General features: G+C 49.2%; 1 protein-coding gene across 1 annotated transcript in view; it reads left to right on the top strand.

Moving 5' to 3' along the window:
• Ntn1 (netrin 1) overlaps window positions 1–14,255 on the top strand; it is a 177,463-nt gene that overhangs the window by 101,113 nt on the left and 62,095 nt on the right. Inside the window, exon 3 of the mRNA NM_008744.2 lies at window positions 8,103–8,291. Coding sequence (NP_032770.2) covers window positions 8,103–8,291 — 189 coding nt within the window. The remainder of the gene's footprint in view (window positions 1–8,102; window positions 8,292–14,255) is intronic.

Genomic DNA, 14,255 nt, shown 5'->3' with positions numbered 1-14,255 from the left:
CCTTGGTGGGGAAGAGGTAGTTAGGTTTTATTTTCAAATTGGAATCTTAGGATAAAGGGCTTTTTAAACCCGGCTTCCAAGAGGACACACTGAGAGGCAAGGGGGTGCTTTGGGAGAATTCAGCTTCAGGGGCTTCCGGGCTGATAGGAGTGGAACCCTATTCACTTACTGCTCTTTAGTCTTCTCTTAGAGCTCTTTAGCCTGCTCCAGACTCAGAGGAAAATACAACTCTGTGTGCACATGTGCATACACACACACACACACACCCTTCAGCCTGCTCCAGACTCAGAGGAAACTATAGTACACACGCACGCACAGACGTGTGTGTGTGTGTGTGTGTGTGTGTGTGTGTGTGTGTGTGTGTGTGTGTGTGTGTTGCTTTCCAATATGTCAGCAGCTACATTAAACCACCCATGGTAGCAGACACTGAATATATATGTATAACACTCTCCTGTGACTATAGGAGATTAGTAATAATAGCAAAACTGAATAATTGTAGCAACAGGCTAATAAAAGCCCTGTGTCTCCTCTTTCAAGCTATCTTAGCTCAGTGCTGTCCCCATCGTATGGTGGTGTGGGAGGCCGTGAGCTGACTGAGCCAGTGAAGTGAGTGTGGCTGGACTGATGAGCGGAGAAAGAGTCAGAAGGAGCATCGTCTGCTCAGGGGAGATGGGAAACCTCCAAGCAGCCAGAGACTCGCTTTGTTGCTAAAATAGTTTTCTTTGCTCCGGACCCTGAAGAGTGGCCCACCATGCACCTCTTCTCTGGAAGACCCAAGCACTTACCATTTGCCACACCCTTCCTCCCAGCCCTGGATGGGCACTGTGCTTGCCAGTGGTTTTTATTACATTAAAGTTGAAAAGTGTCGTCCTCAATGATTGAGTCTCAGGAACCTTGGCTGGGACCAGACTCTGTTTTATGTCCCCTTTGTCCTCTTACTTCTCCATGTCCTCATGTCCTCCATGCCCTTGGGTTTACTCCAACTGGTCTATACTGCACTGTCTCTACTTACAATCTATAATCCTTGCATTAGCAGTGGGCCTTGGGCTGAGCCATTGGAGACAACAGCATCAGCTGACCACACCTGGGCATCTCCTGAGGCTCTGTCTTGTTCCCCAGCTCCTTGTGTAGCTCCGGAATTATAATAGCATTCAATAAATAATCATTGACCACCAAAGTGTGCCTGCAGCCGGACTTCCCAGTTATAAGGAGACACCTACAGTCTGCTGCGTAAATGGACTGGCCATCAGCATCTAGTTTACCTTTTTTTTTTTTTTCCATTTTTTATTAGGTATTTCGCTCATTTACATTTGCAATGCTATACCAAAAGTCCCCCATAGCCACCCACCCCCTCTCCCCTACCCACCCACTCCCCTTTTATGGCCCTGGCGTTCCCCTGTACTGGGGCATATAAAGTTTGCGTGTCCAATGGGCCTCTCTTTCGAGTGATGGCCTTTAAACACAGACTGCTGCCGGTACCAGAGCTGTTTGGGCCCTGCTCACATCAGCCTCTGCTCCAAAGAAAGGCCTTTCAGAGCTCCGCTCAGCATGATGCCCCTGGCGCAGACAGGAGCCAGGTGTGCACAGCCTTGGTTGCTTAGCTGGGCCTTTTCAGGAGTTGCCACAAACTAGGCTCTGAAGACACTTACTGCGGGAGGAATATTTACAATTAATAAACAAGAGACAGACAATTTCTAAATAAATAGTGTACCAAATAGAGTAGCAAGGTCATAAATAAAAGAAAATAGGAGTAGCCTCCAACTCTTAAAAATAGCTCTCAAATATTTTCATGACTTTGTGCCAATTGTTTAAGGCAGCTTTTTTTAAAAAAAATGAAGCCAGAACTCTTTCCACCTTCTTGAAGGCCCCCTGCTGTAAGCTCCACCCTCACCTTGACACAAGGCACTTTCTCTACAGGGTGGGTGACAGTCCAACTAATTTCTTTTCCATTTGGTTCCATTATTCAACATAAGTCTGCAGGCAGGCGACAGCAGCATCACCTGGGAGTTTGTTAGGCACAAATCTGGAGGAACTGGGGCTGTTGCTCAGTTTGTAAAGCCGGTGCTTGTCCAGCATGCACTCTGGGTCCTGTCTCGGCACTGCTTAAACCGTGTATGGTGGCTGACACCTGTAATCCTAGAAGGGGAGGCAGAGGGATCAGAAGGTTGGAGGACATCCTTGGCTACATAGTGAGTTTGAGGCCAGCTTGGGCTAAATGAGACTCTATCTGAGAGACAGGAAGGGGATGTACATTTGGGACTTGGCTTAGTGGTGAAAGCCTGCACTCTCAGCACTTGGGAGGCTGTGGCAAGAGGATCACAAGTTCAAGGCCAGCCTGCGCTATACAGTCATACTCTGTGTCAAGGAAGAGAAGCTTCTAGATGGGTCCCCAGCTGAACCAGTATGCAGATGCAATTGGATCAGTGAAAGTAGACCATCCTGGCCCCTCTCTGGCTTTTTTCCTGTCTTCTCTATCTGGTCCCAGAAGGACCCAGAAAGAATTATAATAACTATTATAATTCTGTCTATCTATCTGTCTTTGGCCTGTCCCAGCAGCTCTGCTCATAGCTAGGAAGTCTCAAGTCTTTCATGGACCTGTCTCCCCTCTGGGAATAGAAGCACCATTAAGCAGGCCTCTGACTTGCTTCTAAACTTCCTATGGTCTCTTTTTCTTTACATATACTTCTAGAAACAATGAGGGGTTCCAGAAGAGCTGACCATATTCCTATAATTGTGTGCCTCTGAGAGGGTGCACAGAGAGCCTCAGGTGAGAAACCAGTTTCTTTTATAGAAAGCACCCAGCCTTGCTGGGCGTGGTGGCTCATGCCTTTAATCTCTGTCCTCGGGAAGCAGAGGATGATGGATCTCTGTATTCAAGGTTAGCCTGATCTACATAGTGAGCTACAGAATAGCCAGAGCTACATAGTGAGACCCTGTCATTTAAAAAAAACAAGAGAAAAAATAAAAAGAAAGACAAAATATGTACCCAGCTTGCAGATGGTGTTTTGTGGGTTATTTTTGTCAGCCCAGAGGCAGGCATGTAAGTCCAGAATTCTCTTAGCAATTCTATAAAGAACACAGGCAAGTTTCTCAAAAGAACTGCTCCAGAGAGGAAGGAAAAAATGAAGCCAACTGCCTATTGATTCATCCATCCATCCATTCATCCATCCATCCAAGTATTCAGTCTCACGGTGGCTGAAGGACAGAGGAGGGGCTCTGGGGCTAAGACCAGGGCTTCTGACAAGACCATGACCAGATGATCTTCCTGTTTTCATGGACAGGCCAGAGTCCGGGAAATTTTGGAGTGGCAGGGTCAGGATGAAGTGCTCCTGGGTGCTTTCTGGACTGGGATAGTCTTGGTAGGCGTGTGACTTAGTTTTTGAGGTGTTTGGGTAGAGAATTGATACATCTATGTTTTTGTCAACTCATCGAATTGCTGAGACTTGGTTCTCTGTGTTCAGAGCCCTGGGGAGAGTCTGTGGTGTGTAGATGAGGGTTCTTCTCACTGAAGTACAGAAGTCTATTTACATGGGATTAAATTGCTTAATCAACACAAAAAGATGCGTTTAAATTAGTTCAGAGTGAAAATACAGGAAAACTACAAGACTATGCCTTTAGAATGAGGGCCAGACAGCAAATCCTCTTGATCCTGTCTATCTACCTATCTACTTTCTAACCTTTCTATCTGTACCCATCCATTTAGCTACCTCACCTAGCAATCCACTTATCCATCTATCTGCCCACCCTACCTACCTTTCCCTCTATCTATTTTTATCCACCAATTCATCTCAGTCATTCATCCTGTGGGTCCATCCATCAGACTGTTCCTCTATTTCCCCATCTTCCCCATCCATCCACCTAATCACCAGTCAGTTACTCCTCCCACCCACACCAATCCATTATCCGCGGTTCACTATTCTATACATGCATGTGTGTGTCTTCTTTCTTGAGTGTTAGCTTTCTCTCAATTGTACAACAAAAACTGTAATCAAGGCTTGCTGTGGGCTTCTCCATGTCATCCCCAGTGAAGTAATAAAATTGATTAAGAGCATCTGGCCCACTTGATCAATGTGAATTCTGATGGGTCTGCTCCTCAGGGCTGGCCATTTCCTCTGTTAAAGGAGGAGCCACTTGGGTGGTTGAAAGTATATCCTGTCTCTCCAGAGAAGTTGTGTGTGTGTGTGTGTGTGTGTGCTGACTATAACTCAGCTGCAGGTGCCAAGTGGCTAGGCATGTTCCAGTTGACAGGAGACATGAACGAAATGGCTTAAAGTTGGAAGTTAACACAGAAGACATTTAGGTGGGGGAAGGAAATGGGAGTTGGTTCTTGGTGCCCTTTCTCTTTCCTGTCAGGTTTCTGGTTGAGGAGTGGAGTTGGGAAGTCCTTGCTCCCTACCCACCATTGCTTCTCATGAGCCTGAGATGAAGCTATAGGGGATGTGGCTGGCTCATCCCAACATGCTAGCTAGCAGACACACAGCTTAGAGTCTTTATGAGAGACCAGGGGACCCCCTAGATAGACTACCAAGTCACTCCAGTGGTGTGGGGCTCCTTGATCTGGGCCAAGCTGGTCCCTCAGGAGGGTCTCTGCTTCCCCACCCCCATCTCTCCTGAGTTGACCTCTGTTCTTACAAAGCTGCCCTTTCCTTCCCGCCTTGAAATCTGATAATGAAACTAATACCCAATATTTTTGCCTGGGAGAGAAGCAGGAGATAAACAGGAAGGCCCAGGGATTAGGGTGTCTCTCCGAGGCAGGGCCCACGGCTGGTGGGAGTTGGGTGACACCTCTTTGTGGACCTGAGAGATCCAGATGTGAGCCACTTTGCCCAGTGCATTTTTCCATCTGTGTAGAGAAAATAAAACAAAGAGAAAAGAAAACAAGCTATAAAATACTTTGCAGAAGTCTGAGCGTGGGTAATTATCACTTGATGCTCTTTGACAGCCCCAAGGAGGGGCAGGGGGTGCTTTTTGATGTTGGCCTCAGAGTTTTCTTTTGTATGACCAGTTGTTTGGAAAGAACCTTTTGTTGGCGTGAGGTGTGCATAGAAGGAGATCGGGCCTGAGCGTTCCCAAGGGGTAAGGAAGGCAGCCCTGCATTCCCAGAAGGGCTCAGAGGCCTGTTGGATGCTGGGCAGCTAGAGCCTCCTTTACAGGAGTGTGTCTACCTCTATGAAGGACCTAAAGATGCTGCTCTCTGTGTGCAGAGGAGGGCAGCGAGACCCCAGCGATCCTTGTGGATTCCCAGTACTGGGCAGGTGCCCCGGGTCTTGGGGTTTCTGTTCTTGCAGGAAAGATCTAAGTTCTGGCCTGTAGTTCAGGTCCAGCTGTTCTGTCTGGTGATGCTGGTCATCTTCTCTGGGACAGTCTAACGGCTGCCGGCCAGGACTTTACACACTGACTCCGGTGCTAGGCTGGCTGGCTGTTCACTGAGCCTCTCGGAGTAAGTCCTGTTCCTTGTCTCACTGAGTGAGTCCAGAGTCAGCGTCAGTGTGGCAGCCCTCCATGTAGAGGGTGGGGCAGCCATGCAGCTTCTGTGTCTGGTTGAACTCAGTCACCTGGGGACACCTGCTCAGGGACACTTTCAAGGTTCTTGGGAATCAGGTCTGTTCTCTAGTCTAAACTGGCTTTGAGCTGCTTCTCGACGGCAGGGCAGGCACTGTCTTTAACTCCACCTCTGCTTGTCAGCTGAGTGACTAATGGGCACTTGATTTGGGGACCGATTCCTGGAAGAACATTTAAAGAAGCTTGTAACACCAGAGAGCAAAATCCAGAACTTCACACGTAAAAATAGCATCCCAGTAAGAAACCAGTAAGAGACATTTACAGCTTATATAGTAGAAAAGGCAAACGTTTTAAGCCAACCATGGAGAGAGAAAATTTGGGCCACGGCTTGAACAGGCAAGGCACACAGGGAGATGGAAATGTAGACTCAAGGAGACGTACCTCCTCTTCTGTAGTCATGGACACAAGTCGATGTCAAGTCCCGGCCTTTTCCCCTGACAAGTTGCAAACATTCTTTTCTTAAATGTTGATACCAAATGTGTGTGTTGTTATTCTTTTCAAGGGTGTGGTGAAATGAGAGCTATCACTTCCTGCTAGTAGGAGGCAAAGCCAGTTCAGCCTTCCTTGAGGGCAACTTGGTGTTTTCTGATCCAAAGTTAAAAACACGGAGATCCAGAACTTAACTGAATTCTGCCTTTGAGGGCTGTACTACCTACCCATCATTAGTGGGAGCAGAGTGCTGATGTGCGTGCTCCAAGGTGGTTCAAGGTTTATAACGTGGGCAGTAGGGACCAGCTTTGAAGAGAACCTGCTTGCTCAGTGTGCCTGTCTCAGACTAAAGACCCACAATGTCTAAGAACCAGACAATCTTTAAAGATCATATTGACACTAAAAAAAATGTTTGTTCTGAGAAAAAGGCTACAAGGCTAGAGGCAAATGGGGATGGTCTACATTTAGGAAGCATACTAAGTAGCCCAGCAGGAAGCCCCTATACTCACAATGCCTGGTGAAAACAGGAGCGCACTTCCCCCTTTCTTCCTTTAGTTTTTAAGTATGCAGCATCAAGCATCATTTCTTGAGAAGCTGCGGAAAATGTGTATAGACTATGCAGCATAAAGACAGGGCAGTGAACTCAAGTATCCCTTTGGGGGATGTGCTGGGGCCTCATCCAAGCAAGGGCTAGCTGTGGGCTTGGGAATGACACTGAAATGACACCCCCTGGATGGTAAGATGGCTGCAGCCAGACGGAGAGGCATCTCCTGCAGGAAGACAAGCTGGCCTTGGAATGGGAGGGCCACTCTTACACTGGGCATGCTTCAGAAACTGACCAGAGTTCAGAATAAATGAAGCAGGAGGGATTGGGAGGCTGGGGAGTAGAGCTGAGGCCGGGGAGTGAGTAGGTCTGGCTTGTTAACAGCCTCCAGGGCTATGCTAAGTGACTTCGATTTTATCCTTATGGACACCCTCAGATTGATGTTTAGAAATCCCACTCTGGTCACAGTTGTCTCTATGAAGTGACTCCAGGACTCCCTGAAGATGCAAAAATTCCATCCCTTCTGTAAAGTGGCATCATGTTTCACAGTGCCTATATATCCTCCTGTGTCTACATAAAACCCCTTATTAAGACTCATCTCTAGCTGGGTGGTGTTGGCGCACACCTTTAATCCCTGCACTTGGGAGGCAGAAACAGGTGGATCTCCAAATTTGAGGCCAGTTTCAGGACAGCCAGGGCCACACAGAGAAATCATGTCTCAAAAAACCCAACCAGTCACAAACCTCATCACTAAATGGCTTATACTGCCCATTACAATGTAAATATTATGTAAATGAATATACTATAATTTTTAGGAAAAATGACAAGAAAAATAATCCATTTCAGCAAGGATGCAATTCCCCCCCTCCCCCCAGATAATTTGGATCTACACAGTTGTCTGAATCCTGCAGAATCAGGCAGATGGAGGCAGAATGGAGAGGAAGGGGCAATGTGGAGAAGGTGCCTCTGGGTCCAAGTACAGACCTCAGAGTTGAAGCTGGAAGTGAGGGTTTGTGGGTCATGAGTAGAGAGGTGATATGAGATGCAGGACTTAGATCCCAAGGGCATCAGGGAAGGCAGGGTAAGAACTGACCTCTGAGCTAAGTGCATAGACCAGGGAAGTGGGAGGGCGAGTGACTGACAAGGGGGAGAGCCACAGAGAAGAAAGCAAGGGGTCCTCTGCCATGCTGGGTGGTGGGATGGAGAGGGGGCAGGTGACTCAGAGTTCCTGGTGGCAGAAAGAGGAGTAGGCGAAAGGAGGTGAGGGTGGATGGTTCACTTAGAAGCCGGGGCATCTGGGTGTGGCCTGTTCCTGCTGAGAGACTTCAACACACTTATTTTACCCTCTTCCCTGGAGGCAACGAGTCCAAGGTTGTGGTGTGGGAGGCCTCGGCCATGATCCTGTGAACTACTCAACCCGTGTTTCCAAGTGCCTTCGAAAGAAGCAAGGAAAGGCTCCTGAGCAAGCCGCTCCTGACTGGAGATGGAGGGGGACCTGGGATGCAGATCTCTTTGCAGGGTGTCTGTCCTCCCCTTGCCCTGATGGTTTCTCTCTGTTCCCCTGCAGCCTGCAACTGCAACCTCCATGCTCGGCGCTGCAGATTCAACATGGAGCTCTATAAGCTATCAGGGCGCAAGAGCGGGGGAGTCTGTCTCAACTGCCGCCACAACACTGCGGGCCGCCACTGCCACTACTGCAAGGAGGGCTTCTACCGAGACATGGGCAAGCCTATCACCCACCGGAAGGCTTGCAAAGGTAGGTTGTCTTGGGGGTCACGGAGCAGGGGTTTTCAGGGACACTAAGCTCCCTCTCTCCCCATCCTCCCTTTTTTCTTTCTTCTAGTTCCCCTGCAAAGTGGAGTAGACTGAGGTGTGCACACATACCCTGCCCCCCCCCCCTCTTCTCTCAAGGCCTCCCTGGTATTTGGAGGTGAAAGGCAAAACAAAGGGCCAATGGAGACGGGGCTCAGGGAAGAAAGCAGTAGGTGTGATCCCTTGTGAGAGTGCAGGGCCAGCCTCCCACCACTTCCCCCTTCGCCTCCCTCCTCCCCAGCGGCTCCTGAGCACAGGTGTGCTGCATACCAGAGGAAAGAGAGTCTTGTTCTCCGGGCTTTACTGTCGGGACAAAGGACCCTCTCTTTCTAGCCCCTCACAGACATACTTCTTTGGATACGTTCGCACTGCCTCCCATCCCATCCCACCCCCATCCCCCCCCCCCCCCCACACACACACAGAGTCACAAGGAGGTTGGCAGCTTCAGGACAGAGTCTTAGGAGGAACATTAATCCATTTGCAAATAGCTATACTCTTCAGGACCAAGTGGGGGGAAAAAAAGACGGTGGGAGACTGGTTTTGTTCACCGGAGCAAGCACTAATGTTTTAGCTTTCTGGTGTTTGTTTTCTTGTCTCACCGACAAAATGAAGCAAGCAATGGTCACATGACTCTGGGGGTGAAAAGTAGGTCCCCCCTACTCTACATTATTCACATTAGCCTTTGGGAATTTCTGGGACTAAGGGATTCTTGCTCCTTTGCTGGGGTCTAGGGCTGGGGTATACCTGAACATGAAATGTTTACATTTGAGGGCTTCTGGAAGACAATGGGGTCTTTAGGGACCTTGACTCGGTAGGGTGCAAAGTCATGACAGATAGCTGAGGTGAGGAACTGCAGTGGATGGCCCATCTGGATGCTGCTGAGCCTCTGAATGAAGCAGAGATGGTTTCCTAGCCAGAAATACACAGCAGGTTGGGTACCCAGGTACAGACTGGCTGTATGTGACTGCATATGACTTGAGGGATCCGGTGCAAAGTGAAGAAACGGGGCTCCTTATGCCAGGATGGCAAAGGATCTCAGACACCAACGGCAGAGCTGCAGCCAAACGTGTGCCTTGCGAGCATCCATCGAGCCACTTCTGCTTGTACTGACACTTCCTTACTAAGCAAACAACGGCAACCCAGACCCCACTGGCTCTGCAGACTCTCCTCTAGAGAACTCTTGGAATCCCCATGTACAGATGAGCAAAGTATCTCTCAGGATGCAGACAGGCCCTCCTTTCACGTCTTTGGCCAATGGCTGCCTTTGCTGGTTGCCAAGAGAACCTCACCATAAAGGTGGCAGGGGCTATTTCCAAATCAGAGAGAGAAAACAGATTCGGGAAAGAATGCTCCAGGAGACTCTGACAATGGGCAGGTAGCCCAGGCAATGAAGTCCAAGGATATTCTACATTGTCAGGAAGTATGAGCAGGGCAAGGCTAGGGAGATGGTTTGGGGGTCTTCAAATAACAGAGTTGGAAGCCGTCCAACTCCTTTGCCTATATCCAGAGTGTCTGCTGTCTCTTTTACAGAAGAAATGGAAGCTAGGATCTCATAAATAGCTGGCCAGCATGGATTTATTGCCCATTTGGCCAAGAACTTTAACCTATGTTAGCCAAGTCAGTGAGCGGTCCTGTGCCAGAGAGCAGGAAGGTCCAGGGTCTCCCCAAGGAAGGATGCTACCTACTTGGTGCACTGCTGGGTTTTGCCTTTGGGGCAGGGATGCTCAGCTTCCTTCACCAACTGGGGTTAGGGGTGGGGCAGGTACAGACAGAGGACGGGGTGCTCTGTGACTTCAAATGCTGGAGCCAGCCCTGGTGGCCATCTTTAGTTGCAGCCTTGGATATTAGCTGTCCCCAGCCTTGGTGGGAACCCAAGAATAACTTGGAGAGGGAAAGCTGAGAGGGATCCTGGTCAGGGAGAGACTGGAAAGAGTGTGAAGAAGAAGGGCAGTGACTTAGGAGCTCAACCCCTTGGTGAGGAAAGAGTGAGATCCTGCGCCCTGATTGGTGAGGAAGAGTATGGTGTGAAAAAAAAAAAAAGGTCTTGCTTCCTGATTGATGAGAAAGGGCTCTCCTCCAATTAAGGGGCAAAAATGTGACAGAAGAAGCCATCTGATTGGTGGGGAAGGAATCCTTAGAGAGTTCTAGGCCTCTGCCTCCTGCCCTTCCTCCCCAGGCGTTGCCTCCGTAGGAGATGTGGGAACTTTGAATACCCTCTTGCCAAAAATTACCCTGGTGATTCAGATTGGAAGGAGCTTTAGGAGCGGTTCAGAGGCCGCATGGGGAGAGAGGGGTGTGGCTCTGAATCTCTAGGTGAAAATACCCACCCCTCTTCCACCACTTGGGACCCTTCTGCCTGTCCTCCAGGGCCACATGGTTTAAGCATGCATACTTGTTGGTCCCCTGTTTTGTGCTCTTTTGACAGCTTGTCCTTCAAGGAGTCTGGATCTCTTTCCCTAGCCCTAGCCTCTGCTGTACCCCTGAGGAGCCCCATGCTAGGCCCTCACAGGAAGAGCTTCTCTTCTTTGCTTTATCCTAATTTCACAGAGGAATCGGGACAACTGGCTCTCAACTCTCAAGTTGGCTTGGGAATGGCCGTGGGGCCCTCTTTACCCCCTGACTTCTCAGGGTCTGGGAGGGGCCCGGGCAGGGGGCCCGAGGCCACCCATACACTGCTGTCGATTGGCTGGCTCAAGACCTTGTTCAGTGTCGAGCAGGGGTGGACCCAGACAAGAACAGCTTGGAGCAAGGGCATGTGATTCCAAACATTACTATGCAGTCTCCCCATTTGGGAAGTTTCATAGCAACAAATTTGTTGGGGTCTTTCTCCCCTCCCCTTGCTGAGGAGCAATCCGGGCCTGGCAGGGTTGGTGCATACAAAGGGCTGTAATAAACATGCCCAGGGAACAGGCCGCTGGACTCTCAGCTATTCAGAGCGATTTCACAGCGCTGGGCCAGCCTCATTATGGTGTGGGCTGTTGTCCTATACAAAGTCAGATGAGATGAATTTCTCCCCTTTCTCTGCAAAATGGTTCGTGAATGATACTCGTCCTGGAATCTGTCAAAAGATGGGAGTTTTTGTTTACCATCTGACTTCTTTATGGACTTAGCAGGCACTTTCTTTTTAGAGCCTGCAAAGAAGACATTGCTATTTAGCCACCTCAGCCGTGCCTCCATTGATAACAATATTAATTTATCATTTTCCCCGAACCATCTGTGATGGATAAAGACATTCCAGGAGGCTCCCGTGAACCGAATTGTGATGAGAATTAAGAAATTAACCACCACATCCAGCTTCCCCATCACAAAGGACCCTCGTTCCATGTCACTGAGCAGCGGCCTGGTCTTCCCGCTCACTGCCCTGCCCCCTTTTCTCTTCTTCACTGAATGTGGCTGAAAGAAGGCTGCTAAGACGTGCATGCGTGTGTGCGCAGTGCGGAGCCTTAGAAAGATGCAATCATTAGTGGGACCAGCCCTGCCCTGCAATCTTGACCGCTCCCATCAACTTTTCTTCCTGCAGCTCTGCCAAGGGTTGGTGGGAGGGGGAGAAGTGAGAACCCCAGTCCAGCTCCCTCTGGCTTCTTGGGGTCACTATATGGAACTGTCTCCCTGGCCCCTCTCCACCCTTGGTTATTTTTCCTTTGGATTTTTTTTTCTTTCCCTTCCTGGCATCATAGGCATCTTTTTTACCCAACTTGTCACTCTTGGTTACATGTGAGGATTACCTGGGATGGTGTAAAATGCCACTTGGGCCCCACCCCAGGGATTCTGGTTTCATTAATGGGTCCATATGAGGTGGAGACAAGCTGGCCTGGGAAAGCTCTCTCCAAGGCTGAGAACTGCCAGGGCAGGGGTTGGTCTATAGGAGATAAAGGTGGCAGGGTGCTCTTGCCTTGGATCCAGGACATCCCCAGGGGAGACCTAGTTTATTCCATTGAGGGGAGAGATTACTAATTGGTGAATTCAGATGTTTTAAAGACTGTTTCGACGAACACTTGGAGGGGGCACGTAAAGGTCTTTTAATTTTAAATCTTGCCGGGTGAGACATGTGTGTCATTTGTGTGTCACTTGTGCATCTGTGTACTTAGACCTGGCCAACTGAGTCTCAGCAGAGCTAAGTCCCTCCCACACCGCTCTTTGATTTCATGGCAGTGTCCACTCACCCTAGCAAAGTATTAGGTGTCTATTCTCCCCCTTTCTGGGTCCCTCATGACAGTTCCATGTTCCATAATTTGGGTGGTCCGGGGAGAAGAACTTTTACCCTCGGAGTCAAGAAGATAATCGGTGCCTCTCGCTTAAGGCATGAAGGTCCCTATCCACAAAGTGGCCTCCACTTTGCAAGGAGTGAAAGAGGCAGCTCAGATCCTGCAGCCAGAAGAGAAACTGCAGGAAGAGCGTACCTCAGCATGGTACCTCATGTATACAGTCCACAGGGCATCGGGCTAATCTCATGGCACCTTAAATCTCAGTCATCTTACCTGTGGAATTCTCTTCAGGCTTCTGGTCACTGAGTCCCTTTCAGCTTTGACATTCCACATTCTACCTGTCATTCTTTAGGACTCAAACATCTTACCTCTCCTTGATTCAACGGGGGTCATTCTTTATAGCAGTGTGTTTGTGATTAGGAAGAGCCAGGAAATACGGAAGGGTGGTTTTGTTCAGAGGTCAGGACAGATGACAAGTGTCCTTGATCCTGTGACTCACACTCATCCCGTGCAGTATACCATGGGGAAACCGTATCCCTCAGCCTAGCACTGGTGTGCACTCCCTAAAAATCTTTGCTAGCCATCTCTACCCCGCTGGGTGTGAGTGTCCCTATCCTTCTGCCTTCTCTCATTCCTAGACTCTACACAGACATTCCAGGGGTTCTCGGTGCTTGACCAGAAAAGACCCTGATCTTTGAGTTCCCCAAGTTCTTGGTGCTTCTGGGCATGGCAGTCAGAGCGCTGAAGATATTGACTTGGCAGACAGTCTTTCCTTGGGGTTTCTGCTACAGAACATCAGGTGGACCTCGTGTCCAGCCTCCAGGTCAGGGCTCAGGTTTCACTTCTGGGTGAGGCGTGTTTCACAGCCTCAGCTTTCCTGGCTGGAGATGGGCAGAAGGATCGATCCATTCTTCCTCTTAGATTGTATACGTTAAGGAGAGCAGAGACACCAGAGTCCTCACAGCATCAGTAGGCATACAAAGCAGCCCTTTTGCTATTTGTTTTCTGTCCTTATTTATTTTGATGACCCAATGGGTTTCATTAGGGCTGCTTATATGGTCCAGTATGAGGGGTATTTACAGGGGCCTAGGGTCCTTACCAATGGCTATACTGCTGAAGAAAACTTCTTTCTCCCTTCCCCAATGACTATTAATTATTTAAAGCTACTCAGGGAGGGGTGATGCCTTGTGAGCCCCTCCCCTTAGTTACCAAATTTGCCTGCATGTCTTAGGAGGGGTGTGTCCAGGGATACCCTGACTTCTCCCAATGACGGAATGTTGACAGGCCCAGTTTTGGGTTTCGAGCCATAAATCACAACCGTTGTGGCATCAAAAGTGCAATATCAATGTCACATTCTAAAGACCGTGTTCTGTCCTCCCTTGCTCTTACATTCTCTCTGCTCCATCTCTGATGGAGATCCCTGAGTCACCGAAAGGGTGAGAGAGCAGTCCCATCCACGGCTGAGGACTTAACAGTTCTTATTCTCAGCAGTAAGGCCAGATAGGAGTCTCTGCAGTCCTCACTGCCAGCTGCAAAAAAACGATCCTCTCTCACTGAAGCTCGCTAATCTATGGGTACAAATATAATTATTTAGGTGGTAATTTGACAGGCATGTCCTATCCATTTAGGCTTGCCCTGCTCTTGGTGTGGCCTAGCTCTTTGGTAACTAGCCTCTCGGCCAGAGGGCTCAGCCCCAGTGTAGA

This window comes from Mus musculus, chromosome 11, assembly GCF_000001635.26.
Source record: "Mus musculus strain C57BL/6J chromosome 11, GRCm38.p6 C57BL/6J".
Lineage (NCBI taxonomy): Eukaryota > Metazoa > Chordata > Mammalia > Rodentia > Muridae > Mus > Mus musculus.
The sequence above is the reverse complement of the archived record's forward strand: the minus strand, read 5'-3'. Positions and strand labels throughout refer to the sequence as shown.